The following is a 13,773-nucleotide window of genomic DNA, read 5'->3' on the forward strand; positions in this document are numbered from 1 at the left end:
GAGCTAGCTAGTCAGGAAATATATAATATACACCTACACAGAGATATATCATATTATGTCGCGTACTAACGCGTTGAAGTATTATTGATGTGAAAGACGCCGCTGAATTCGCAAAAAAAACAAAAAAAAAACGACTAGCTTTGACACCTGCTTAGCTAGCTAGCCATAGGACTAAGGAGTTCATGTTTCAAACACTTGAAACCATCACCAATAGTTGACGGATTCAAACAGAAGACAGGATAAAGTTAGAAAACATTGGTGATGTTCGTTGACAAAACGAAGCTGAAATCGTGTTCGTTGTGCGTGTTAACGCTGCGTCAAACAGCACTGGTGGCTAACTGAGCTAACCCCTAACCCATGGGTACATTAGGAGAGATGAGCCTTTACAATACTACTACTAGACACGTTACAATACTACTACTAGACACGTTACAATACTACTACTAGTTAGAGAAGTCATACTGTACAGCCCAGTGCTTGTTAGACCTTCTCACAGACTCCAGTTAGTCGTTGACAAAAGAATTGCTAGCGTGTTGGTATAGCCACTGGTTGCTATTAAGCTTAGCTAACAGTGAGAAGTCCATATCCATCCTCACCTCCCTTCTGCCTCCTGGCATTTCGTCTTCTCCTTAACTTCAGCCAGATCCCGATCAGTCACGGTGTGTTGTTGTATATTTACTGCACTCTCTCTGTCAGTCAACAGTTAAGACAACCTGTTGCTAGACGAGTTTGTTCGGACGAGATGAGCTTTTTGACTTTCTTTTTGCACTTCCCATGCTCACTGACCTGACCTAAGCATTCACCATCTTTGCTCTTACCGTACTAGCTCAACTTGCTATTGCTACTAGTGGGGGATTTGTTTTGTTTTGATCCGTACCGTAGTCAGTGAGTAACGAGCTGGGATGTTGGTATGGTGTGCCCCCATGTGGGCAGTCTTAATCATTACATAGGCTGTCAGGTGACATACACATTTGTGGAAATTTCCAATGGCCATTAATCCATTTTCATTTCATATTCATCCTGTTAGGAATCCACATTTGAAATGGTTGTTGTCTTTAGTGTTGCATGTTCAGTGCTGTGTGTTACCACAAATAACCATATCATTACTTTGATTGTGCATAATCCTTTATTCACTCCAATGACAGGCCATTGCCAGTTTCACCTTTCATCTTCACTATAAACCTCCTCAAAACTAAAAGTGAATCAATGAATTCTCCCAAAAAAATATGTAATAATATCTTTATATCTCGCCTTTTCACACCTTGTATAGTAAGCAATCAATAGTCAGCAAAAATCTCTAACTTCACACAATATATTTGCAACACTGAATTGAAACTGGGGGTGGGGGGGGGAAAGTGCCATGTTATAATTGTGACTGAAAACTGGTTCTGGGTGGGGTTGGGGGGGGTTATGAATGTGGTATGGTACAATAGGAGAGATGAACACAGATGGGAGAGAACAATCTGCATATGCTTGGTCTAATCCCTTAGCCTACAGTGTACTTGAGTTACATCTTCCACCAAAACACAAGTATTTAATACTTTGTTTAATACTACCGTACACTGTATTATAAGCACAAGTCCTCAATACATGAGATCATTCTGATGTTCAGGCCACCTCAGAGTGAAGCTCCCCAAATAAACTGTCACTCGTTTTGTCTGTAGCAGAGTTGAGGGATATATATATATCCATACAGAATTTGTACCTGGGAGTGAACACCTAGGAAGGGTTCAGAGGGTGTGACGTACCTGCAGCTGGCTAACTGCTACCTCAAATATAATGCACCCCTTAACCTATTCCATTACACTTCACCCTAGGTAGATCCTAATCTGACCAATCCAACCCCAGTATGTGTCCCGTGACTGATATTCCTCTTCTACTATCATCATTTTCCATATGACAGGAAAGCTGACTAACCCTTGGCCCCCTGATGTACTGTACTCTGCATAACACAAACCAATTGCATGATATCCCCTTGATGGGACAGTAGGTGGCACAGTACTTACTTTGCTGCATACTAAACTTGTTCCTGTTGATAATACTTCTATAACAGAGCAGCATGGAAAAACCTGTGAGAGAGCAGGATATTTAACAAAAAGCTGGGGGGGGGGGGGGGGGGGGGTTCAGTGAGGACAATCAAATTCAGTGTTATCTACTTTGTGTGAACCATGGAAGTGCTGAACAGAAGCTTCTGTTTTTTCTTCTTCTTCTTTCCCCCGTTCTCCACTGAAAAAGAGAGGCGTGGGATGAGTATGCACTCAATTGATATTCACAAACTCTTATAACATTGCGCAAAACAGGCATCAGCTATTTAAGTGTCACTGATACTGACCAGGGATGACCACTGGTTGTGGTGGGGCAGTTGGACCATGGTCCAGCTGCAGGAGTGCCTCCTCAAAGGCCTGGCTGAAGGAGTTCTGGAAGCTGGGCACTGGGACCCGGTCAGACCCATCACTCTCTCCATCGCTGTCTGCCACTGGGGGAACCAGCAGCATATCTGAGGAATCAGCAGAGGAAATGGAGTGACTCACAGTACAACACTGTTTGTTTGTCTGACCATCAGTCATTTACATTTCAGTCTGATTTAAAACAATAGCACTAACAGACACTGGGGAGAAACAAAGGATTTAGACACAGTTCTCACCTTTCTTTTGAGTGATTTTGGACCCGACATCATTTCTAGCTTTGCCATCTCTCAGCATCTAGGGACAGCGAAACAGGATGACATTAGTCAGGTGCTTCTTTTTTTGTGTTTTTAATATCCAAAATGTGATGAATCTCCCTGAAGTCAATGGCAGAATAAGTTTGGCATACAGACCTGGGCGAAGGACATGCAATGAGAGTCATCCTCCACACTACCCACACTGGGCACAGGACTTTGCCCACTCAGACTGGGAAACATCATTCCATCTGCAATCGCACAAAGGGCCCATGTCAGTTTTCAAGAGACAGACAGACAGACAGACAGACAGACAGACAGACACACACACACACACACACACACACACACACACACACACACAATTGACAAGAAAAGTATGTCATAAATACTCTATAAGATTATAGTCGTGAAGCACCTCCTTTCAGTGAGTTAATGGGGGTCTTTACTCCAAAATCATTTTCAAGTAGATTTCTCATCAGTCAAGCTTGACATTAATGCTTATGTCGACCTCCCATTGAGGTAAGACTCAGAGAACGAGAGAGGAGAGCTGGTCTTACCAGAGGCAGGGATGCTCCTAGGAGGTGAAGGTGGAGCCAACAGCAACTCTGGGTACACAGGTGGACTGCCGTCATCAGACAGCAACCCAAATGCCGGGAACTGCTGAAGATTCTCTAGGCCGATATGTACTTCTGGGTCTGAGGGCGAGAACACAGTCAGTGTTTTGTGGAATAAGGCCCTGGGGCCGTATTACAGAAACTTCCTAAGTTGCATATCCTATCATAACTGTTTGGTAACCATGGTAATTAGGGTTAGGACCGAACCCTAGTCTGAATACTTTCCGAACCCACTGTATATTCCCAAAATGTGTCCAGTTTATGGAATACCATTTGTTGATAGGTAACAGACATAAACTTTGATAACCGACGTTGGATTTAATATTTAGGATGAGATAATGAATGAATGAATGAATGAATGAATGAATGAATGAATGGTCTTTATTGTCATTGCTACAGATAAGATAAGATAAGACAGGATGAAGTAAATAAGATAGGATTCCTAAAGTTAGTTAGGATTTGCTTCTGTAATACCAAATTGAGATAAATCCTATCTTCTACTTTCCTATCTTAACTTAGGACTTAAGATAGGAAGTTTCTGTAATACGGCCCCTGGATGGCAAATCAGGTATACTGTAGGCACATGAAGGATTTCGTTCTTTACAGAGCGACTGCCTCGGAGCAGAGTGAGCGCACACAATCCAGAAGCTTAGCAGCCATAGAAATATAATTGTAATTCTGTTTTAGCAACAAGATAAAAACAAACATCACAAGCAAACTTGATTAAGAGGGGGAAATGAATCAATCCCAGGGATAGTTTTCAGTTGCGTACTATGCACTGAGAAAAGACCAAAACAAATCACTTACATTTGCCCTGCTTTTTGTTCTCCTCCATCTCAATGCGCTTCTCTCTCCGCTTCTCATCCCTTGCTTTCTTTTGTCTGTGGCGCTTTCGTTTCTCCAGATCATCTAAGATTTGGAGAACAGTGGAGGAGAGAAAGATATTGAATTTCAATGTTAGGCCATGTAACAAGCATACGCAGTTCACTCAGATGGCTCATGTGTATGTTGGGCTATCTGACCTGCAAAGCTGTCCAGTGTCTCTTTGGACAGGATGGGGGACTGCAGGGCCAGCTCACAGATGCTGAACTCACAGGTGAGTGGCAGATGAGCCAGGTAGCGGTGTCGACGGCGAATCTCCTGTAGCCAAGCAAAACATTGGCACTTCATGAATTAACATTCTTGGTGTAAATGTAAAACATCAGCAGCAATCGTCTCTGAAGTGCGGTGTGATGTCTTACCTCAGTCACGGTCTGTCCCTCGATCTCCACCACAGTGGCAGTGATGTGGTGAGGGCTGGTCTCTAGGCTGCCATATTCACGCTGCAGACAGCGCACGTTCACCGGGTGCAGGAACATCTGCTGGCAGTCCTCCGCTGGAGAGGGGGATGCAGTGAAGCTTATCTCACAACTGTCTCTTAACCATGGTATGTACACCTCCGTTTATAGGACCTTTTTTCCCCAGTTTGTCTTTCTATCCTAATAATGTATGCAGTGATTTAAGATGGGAGGCAGGCATACCTTGACTAGCTATGTAGTGGAGAGTCACTAGACTGTCGAGGTGTATCCTACCTTGGTAGAAATAGTAGTAGGGTCCATGTTCCGCTGGGTTTTGGGGACGCCCCGTTTCAGCCTGGCTGGGAAGGTTTCCCTCGGCCGGCTGGGTCTCTGGGGGTGCGTCCATCAAGGCCTCAGGGGCCTCCTCCAGCACTCCCTCGAGGACCCCATCAGGGAGCTCTGGGTGCTCATCTGGGGCCTGCTCAGGGACCTCCTCCGTAATCTCTGCCACCTCGTCGTCAAATGCAGAGGAGTACTGCATCACCGGCTGGAAGGAGTGAAACATGGAGAAGGTCTCAGAGCCTGAACAGTTCGGGAAATACACAAGGTGGTGGTGGGGGATCCCACACTCACCTTAGTACTGCTGAAGGTGGTTACCACTTCCTCCATAGGAGAGGGGGGATCTGCCAGGGTGAGATTGGACAGTTCAAGGTTGTCCACAGCATACACCTTCTGGTGTTTTAGCAGAGCCTCCTCTTGCTCCTGGACCACGGCATGACAGAAGAAAAAGGAAGGATCAATTACTTATTCTACTTATTCTGCTTGAGGTCAACATTTAATGTAAACTTCATTCATAATGGTTCCTATGGAAGAAGTTGTCAGTGTTTTAGGTTGTCAGGGGTACCTGCAGATGGCACAGGGCGCTCTCGACAAAGCAGGACTGGGCGTCCTCTTCTTGGGTGAGCTGAGCCTGCAGGGCAGCCTTTTCTTCAGCAACCAGGCCCAGCACCTGCTCCAGAGAGGCCAGCAGCAGCTTGGAGTATGGGCTCAGACGCACGTCTAGAGGACAAAGGTTTAAACGTGTTATATGGACTCCCAACACAAACTGGGGTTTACATTAGGGAATGTTCGTCCTCATCGTCTCACCTCCGAAGCGAATGGGCTCCTCCACCTTCACCCACTGGGAGCTGGGCATAGCCACCAGAGCCCCCTTCTCCCTTCGCATCAAGCACATGGTGATGCGGTCACCGGCTGCATACTGCCTGGTCTCCATGGCAACCACACTGCAGCGATAGACAATGGGCATAGAATGTATTATTCGCAATATTCAACAATGATTGATATTCTAGATATTTAGCGACACAACATGTTGTAACATAGCTCATGTAACATAGTAACATCTCATCTCTAACCTTTTGAGGTCTGCCGACTGCACAGATTCGTAGCAGATCGGGCACTTGGACCAACTCTTGTCGCTGAGCGACAGGTAGTGCAGCATACACGGCCAGCAGAAGATGTGGCCACAGCGTGTGATGCGGGCCGCCACCGGAGGGTAGAGGCAGATGGGGCAGGAGGGCACCTCATGGCTGTAGATGCGCTGGAGGGGAAGAAAAGTTCACTGTACTTAGAGTTAGAATTCAAATGGAGGGTGGCTTGGGAGAGGGTCATGCAAACGAGACTGATTATAGGTGAAACACAAGAGACAGGGCTGATATACTCACTACTTGCTGAACACAGTCCCAGTTAACCAGCGTGTCTGGGTCAGTGAAGTGGGCCTTGTAGTCCTGGTCATCAGTCACCACAAACTGGCAGCTGAGGCAAAATGACACCAGACAGTGAATTCTCAACAATTACTTGCTGCGTTTCATAAGAATACACAGTACATCAATGGAAATGGAGCTTACTTGGCCTGCAGGAACAGCTCCTTGTTGAAGGGCTTGTGCTTATGGCCCCACTTGTTGCGGCGACCCCAGCCGGAGGGACTCTCTCCTCCTTGGCCCCCACGGGGTTCAAAGGTAAAGTTGAGAAGGTGGTTCAAGTTGATCTTTTTGGGTCCAGCGAACTGAGCCGAGCTGAATTCAGCCCGGCAGCTCTCTGCTACCTAAGGAAAGGGAGAGAAAAATAAAATGGGGACGATAAATGTACGCTACTTTATACAATATTGAGAGCCTAAATCAGAAGATAGAAATTAGCAGGAGTCCATAACACTTACTTACTTAGGCATTTCAATTCCCTAGGGAACATAGGCCATTGATGAAATAAGTAATAAGTAATTAAGTAATTGATGGAATAATAATAATAAGACCATAACAAGTGATGCGAAATAGATAATATAATATAATAAAATAGAATACATAAAGTACAATAAAAGTGTACATATGTGTCCCCTACAAAGTATGAAGCATTGCAAGCATCCCTCTTTGTGTGAATTAGTGACAATTATTCAAACGTAGGACAGAAAAGTTACCGGAACATGTAGTGCTTATTTGATTCATTATCAGTTTTGCTTCTTACAGCTTTGTGTTTATTTGAAGGTAGTCCCCGGATTTGAGGTAGGCTGAAAAGTTACCGGAGCTGGTAGTGCTTCTTTGATTCATTTCCAAGGATCTGACAGTATTATTCGAAAATTGGCCAAAAGGTACAGTCTGACATTCGCACTCCTCTTTGCACCCTGTTATTCTAATTATAACAACCTATCACTTTTGCCACACCATCAGGAGATTAATCGGCGTCACCTCAAAAGTCCTAAAAAATCTCTATGGCAAATGCACCATTCAAGCTTCGTCAAAATTGGGCCAATCAGTGTAACTTTGTAAACGCTGCCTCTGTATGGCAAGACACATTATTCACCCAAGTTTCATAAACATTGTCCAGTGGTGTTTAAGCGTGACATACGAATGGACAGAGACAGATCCATAGTCACCCCCCGATTTAATTGTGGAGGACAAAAAGCTACCTTATTTAGCCAGTTAAGCCATATCCACCACTGGTCAATATAGATATATGCACTGACAATGTGAGTGTGTACTAGGCTCTCTACTGTAAAATATTGCTATCCTCCATTTCCCACAAATCATTAGTAATCAGTAATGTTACACTGTTACACAGAGTAACATTATTTAATCGTCCTCTGGACAATGCTCACCTCATCACGTCTTCCTCCTCCTGCAACCCCATATTGCCTTCCACCTCCACCTCTCTGAGGGGGTCTCTTGTCATAAGTCTTGCTTTTCTGTGAATTGTTGCGACGAGGACCTGGGAAGCTGTCACTCTTGGGAAGGACGGGCTCTCGCTTGCGGCTATAACGTTTAGAGCCTCCATTATTCTTTCCATCTGGAGAAAATGGAAAGAAAAATGAGGAGTGTCATTTTATACCAAAATATCTTAGTGACATTATGGGCTCAGTGGAGAGATGTTGATAGATGTTAGAGTTTGATTATCAGATGCATGTTTGCATTGCCACTTACTAATGTAGAGCAAGATAACATGTAGGCCTAACATGAGACTGAAGATCTTGTTGAAAATGCCAGTCTTTATTCTATAACTGTTGTGCTATTGGCCTACGCCTATTTCAAAGACAACAAGGCGGTGATCAGTAGATGACAGTTAAATCCTCCTTGGATTAAGCATGCCATTCTCTATCTTAGTTCTAAAAATGGCTACGTTGTTTGTCAAAGCACTTTGAAGAACAGCTCTGGACTGATATAGAAGCCACATGATTAGTATGGGGTGGGCCCGGCACACTTATCAGCACTAAACAGGGACAGGAAACTCATGTTGTTTTACGTATTCAGACCTCAAAGGTGGTCAGATGCCAAGATGACACGAAATTGGTCCGCAAAGAGCAAGATAACAGGCTAGAAATATTGCCGGGATTGTCTAACTCACTCGGCAAAGCCTACAACAAAGATAGGCCACATTGCAGTTGGTATGGAATACCTTACTTTTATTTTCGGTGTATTGACAAGTAACCGTTTGATCAAACTGCACTGTGATATCCAAGCCATGCATGCATGTGTCAAAAGGCGATAGTCGGTTACGTCACCCGTATCAAGTAAACAAAACATGCTCTACCGTCTGAAAGGCCTGTACGGCAGGCCCCACATGGACTCAGCAGGGTTGGTCCACTTACATTAGTTCTGTCATGACACGGTTATAATTGGGTTTAAATGGCATATAATGGGGATATTTTCACCTGTTTTCGGTTTAGATTCGCCGGGGCTTGAACCCTTGTTGCTGTTGGCGTTGCTGTTTGGATTCTTCTCCATGTTGGTCTCCTGTCTGTGAACGGGTCTGAGGCCGGGCTCCGGTGAGAGAGCGTCCGAGCTCTGGAGCATCAAACGGGGAAAAGGGTGAAGTGAGCGGGTTGTAGCGAATGCGGGTCAGGCAGCGAAGGCCCTGGTTCATTTCGGTCAAACACGGAGACTCCATCACGGAGACATCTTGACAAACAAAACAAACCGAGAAAAATAGAGACACAATTCAGGCGTCTCAAGTAATGGTGGTTGTCAAAGAAGGAGAGCAAATGCTCACACCGCGGGGCCAAGACCCCGAAAATCGTAGCTTTTCCTTGCTGTGGTAAACACTTGGCCCCAATAAGGCGTTGCCCGTTCTCCAAAATATGGAAAACGTGCAGTTGACAAGTTTTTTTCCCTAAAAAAATATGTTCGTTAGTACGAGCTAGTGCTAATGGCGACGGGTCGCCAAACAGGAACCTGACAGACCCGGATGGAACAATCCGTGCAAACTGTTTTGTAGGAATGGGTATTCTGGGAAATGTAGTTCGCGTGTTATGTTTAGAGACCACATGGCAAAGAAAGAAATACCATAAGTGATGTGAGGTACATTTATTCACTAAAGATCCCTGAATATTTTTTCATTAAAAAGGTGACAGTAAAATGGTTGGCTGGTAAATATCTTTATTTATGTTTGAAGGACATTGGATAACATGTAAAATAGCATAACAGAAACAGAAAAACATTTATGTACAATATGTAAACCATCTGTCATACTTCGAGAATGACATATGCCATATTTCTTATCAACATGGGTTTAATTAGTTACCAACTGAGAATACAGTAACATTGGATGAAACATACTCTCAACGGTTGCATTTAAGCACTGGGCTAATTCCTGTCACTAATTCCCTCAGTCCTGTGACAGAAGTACTTTTACTAACAGCCTTAGTTACTGTAGATATAATTCCATCGACAGCTTTTCTTCTACTGTCCTGTGGCTCACAAATGAGTTTCATTGTAGCAACAAAATCAGGTCACTCATCTTCCTCTCCCTCACTCTCTTCATCCGTGTCATAGACCCCACGACTTCTTCCCCCACGACCTTCATATAGGGTGCAGCTCAGTACTGCTTTGCGGACGTCTTGTCTTTCTGCTACATATGGAGAGAAGGGAAATCCAACTACATTTAATACACTTAAGACATTTTATCAACAGAACATCACATTACTATAACCAATAGACCACACAGGTATGTGTACTAATTATAATGTATGTATGTCTGTCTGTAATTTGTTCATAGTGTATGTCTGTAATTTGTTTTAAATGTATGTGTGTTAATACCAGAAGTTTGTTTGTAATGTATGTGTGCCTATGTTTGTCATTTGTCTGCAACATTGGTCCCCTGCTGCTATCTTGAACCAGGTCTCTCTTGAAAGATTAATAAATAAATTCTATGTACAATTCATATCAAGTAAATCAGATCATCTTTCTATCCATCTGAATGCAAAAATATTGACTGACAGAATTTCCTTTCTTCTTTAAAGATACTTGACAAATGGGGAAATGACTCAGCATATTGACTGCAATGAAAATGTATGCACAGATAACTGATGTACAACTCTAAAACAAGACCCATGTTTGAAGCCTGAGTTTGGGATTGTTCAAGAGTTGCACATCTCAATGATCTATGCATTAATGTAAAGAAAAACATCACTTACCCTCACTCTTGCAGCTGGGAAGCATCCGGTGGAGCTGCTGAGTATTGTATCGGACAAGAAACTTCTGACATGTTCTGATTGTTCCTGCAACAGGGTTTCAATATGCTTAAATATGCTTGTTAAATAGAGACACATTTCCAGTTATGTCATCTGAATATATGCAGGGCCATTAATGAGCGTACATCTGGTGATATTAATTAGGACTAGAGCAGAGGTACACAGTCAGGTCTGCGTCTATGTAGCATTATTGCATTCCAATGACGAATATGGCAAAAAGGAAGTTGGTCTCTCTTACCTCCAACATGCAAAGAGTTCAGGAAACATGGCAGTTTTTGACCTCCTCTATTCTCTAGACTGGTGATGAACGGTAAAGCAGACCAGAGGAGTTGATAGCAGCTCTTCGGAAAGCGCAGGAACACAATTCCAGTGTGAGCATTCACATACTTCACTGAGAAGAGACACACAGTTGCAAATCATATTACAGGTTAGTACATTAGAGTTCCTGTTAGCCCTAGCCCATAGGCACAGCAGAGGAATTGCAAAGGTCCCATCAAATACTCTATCCATTTTATCATTAGTCTCTCAGTCCACCAATATCTTTGTTTTCTACTTTGTAGGTCTATAAGAGTGGTATGTTTTGCCATATATGTGCCTTATTTTAACCGGTTTTATCTTTGTGTGAAGCGTATTGCATTCTTGATCATTACTTCACCTTGCCTTCTACTAGGATTCTAAACTTAAGTGGAATTGATCAATCGCAAGACTGCAGGGGTAAGGATTCAACAATGCAGCCCAGTAGCCCAATTATACGCATTTCAAATTAATTTATCAAATACAGATATTTTTCTCTTGCTTTTCTCTTTTTACTGTAAAAACGCCATTAGGGTATAGTAATATACTATATTCAATGATTTCTCATAACTACCTGAGAATCTGAGGCTACAGAGCGCTGCTCCATAGTCGCCGTGCGCCTGCCACACTGCAGCTCTGACGGCCGTGTAGATGGTTCGGTCATCTAGCATTAGCAGCTTGCTTCGATCTGAGACGCAAACTTCGCACAGCAAATATCTGTGAACACAGAGCGATGGATAAGCAATCAAATGGGATACCAATAATTGCTGTCCCGTACTCAATGTCTCAAAAGGTACAATAACTACTCACCTGTTTTTAAGTCGCACCATCTCATTCCCTACACGCAACCGTTTACTTTTCACTTCCGTGATGGGCGGTGTGGGGCTTGACTGGCAACCAATCGCTGTCGTTTAGGAACGTAGAGGAACTTACTGCACAGGCGCCCGCCCGAGTCATCTACCTCCTGCGCCACAGCCGCCACCGATTGATCAATGAGCTACTTTTAAACGCACTAACACGAACTAAATGTCCGGACACATAAACCCTCTTGTGAAACAGTTAAATCATATTAAGCTAAACAGTACACTGCTTTACACTTCGTCATTGGCGATATCCTGCGATTTATTTATTTTGTTTTGTTTAATGTAACAAATGTTCCTAAGGGGATAATAAAGTAATGATGATGTTATCTTACATCTTACTCGGGTACATAAGGTTCAGAGATAGGAAATGTTAGGATATTTATAGCATAGCATAGAGTACAGCACTGTGTTTTATTTGCATAGTATAGTATAGTGGATAGTGTATATAGCCTTTATTTATGTAAACCAGCTCTTTTTCCCTTCTTGTTTTTAGTAAAACATTTTCCTAGCACCAGGGGAGCCCCCCCTCCCAAATTTCGTTGTATGGTACCTGTACTATATTAATGACAATAAAGACCATTCATTCATTCATTACATGAACACCATCGTATCCAATATAGGAATACAATAGCTTTGTTTAAAACAAGCAGTTGGATTGAGTGGTCCAGGTGCTGTCTTTTCCATCTTTCTCTTTCACACCAACTGTCAAAACTTGTGTAAAAGCCAAAAAAGGGTATAACTTTAAGACTAGAAAAACATATGTCGTGTTGACTGAGAGAACAGACAACTGCTACTCACAAAAACACTAGGGCATGGTGGTAGGCTACTTGTAAAACAACAGAAAAAGAGCTCTCAACACCGTGGTCAAGACAGGGTTGTGAATTAAGCCAGCCCCAATGTTGCAGTTTGATTTTCACTTTTATGAACCACTCATGGTTACTGAAATTCAAGACCTCTGACATCACATGAGTACCACCCATTTAATACAATTGCCAATTGGGTTTCAATGAAAAAACAATAAACATATGTGTTTATATACACTATTTACATCTTAACAAATCAATACATTTCAGAAACACAAAACACAACAACACTGATAAGTTAATATATTCAAAAGATTTGCTGAAGTGCACAGAACTCCATATAGAGTTATTATGTATATCAATTGTTTTTGTTTTCACAAAGAGTCACAGCAAAAGGTATGTAGTGTACACTCCAATACATAACAAATAGAATAGTTGAAATATTGTCTCCTCAGGATAAATGCAGTTACTTAGATTTGAGGGCATTAAACACAACAGGTGGACATTTAGAGAAATTGTGTCTGGGATTAAGTTAAAGTAAAATGTGACACTTTGTGTACAGTCTTGGTTTGTGCAGTCTTTATCTATAGGAGAGAGCAATGAATGGAGTGTGTAGTAGGTGGACTCCATTGTGCTCACAGGACACTCCAACTCCCCCCATCTTGCAGTTCAGGGCCAGGCCCATATCCACAGCATTCAGCAGGGGGCCCAGCCCCTCCCCCAACTGATCAGTAGCAGTGTCCTGCAGAGATAGTCGAGCTCTTGGCCTTTCTCGTTGACCCCCTCTGGAAAGCCCCCCCACCCTCCGCATGTCCACCAGGCTTGGCCCCCCTCTGGCACCACCAGCTGCCTCCTGAAGACCGTGGAACAGAAACAGCAAATCCACTCGCAGCTCCAATATGTTATCCTTTGACCACAAACTGTACCTGTATAGGAACAAGAAAAGGAATGATAAGGACCATGTGTATGGTATATCAGCTACAGAAATTGTAATTAATTAGCTACAGAAACACAACGTTCACAGTCCATATTAGATATCAGCAGGTTATTAATTTCAGGTTATCAATTGTCAGTTACCAGATGAACAAAAACAGGAAATGTGACAGGCTGGTTAGCTTGGTAAGTGTACCATTTATGACAGACAGTGTTCATAGTGAATGAGCTCTTACCGTGTAGGAAGCTTGCGTTTGGCCATGTATGGAAGCACAGGCTCAATGTTCAGGTGTTGAGGATTCAATACTTGGAGA

At 43.1% G+C, this 13,773-nt stretch overlaps 2 protein-coding genes across 2 annotated transcripts; both read right to left on the reverse strand.

The window, feature by feature from the left end:
• Positions 1 to 1,120: 1,120 nt before the first annotated feature.
• On the reverse strand, positions 1,121 to 9,256 carry rnf10 (ring finger protein 10). Its single transcript, XM_080530652.1, has 17 exons — positions 8,749 to 9,256; positions 7,699 to 7,886; positions 6,458 to 6,654; positions 6,275 to 6,365; positions 5,966 to 6,150; positions 5,700 to 5,836; positions 5,458 to 5,612; positions 5,187 to 5,315; positions 4,848 to 5,100; positions 4,518 to 4,651; positions 4,299 to 4,416; positions 4,084 to 4,185; positions 3,220 to 3,357; positions 2,819 to 2,910; positions 2,645 to 2,702; positions 2,333 to 2,497; positions 1,121 to 2,226 (listed from the first exon to the last, which is right to left on the reverse strand). Exons 1-17 carry the CDS (start codon positions 8,888 to 8,890, stop codon positions 2,153 to 2,155), a joined length of 2,358 nt encoding a protein of 785 aa, XP_080386778.1. The 5' UTR covers positions 8,891 to 9,256; the 3' UTR covers positions 1,121 to 2,152.
• Positions 9,257 to 9,476: 220 nt separating this feature from the next.
• Positions 9,477 to 11,723, reverse strand: pop5 (POP5 homolog, ribonuclease P/MRP subunit). Its single transcript, XM_080532688.1, has 5 exons — positions 11,671 to 11,723; positions 11,435 to 11,577; positions 10,805 to 10,957; positions 10,510 to 10,593; positions 9,477 to 9,944 (listed from the first exon to the last, which is right to left on the reverse strand). The coding sequence occupies exons 1-5, from the start codon at positions 11,688 to 11,690 to the stop codon at positions 9,826 to 9,828; spliced, it is 519 nt and encodes a 172-aa protein (XP_080388814.1). The 5' UTR covers positions 11,691 to 11,723; the 3' UTR covers positions 9,477 to 9,825.
• Positions 11,724 to 13,773: the final 2,050 nt, after the last annotated feature.

This window comes from Nansenia antarctica (assembly GCF_963989245.1).
Source record: "Nansenia antarctica genome assembly, chromosome: 5".
Taxonomy (NCBI): Eukaryota; Metazoa; Chordata; class Actinopteri; order Argentiniformes; family Microstomatidae; genus Nansenia; species Nansenia antarctica.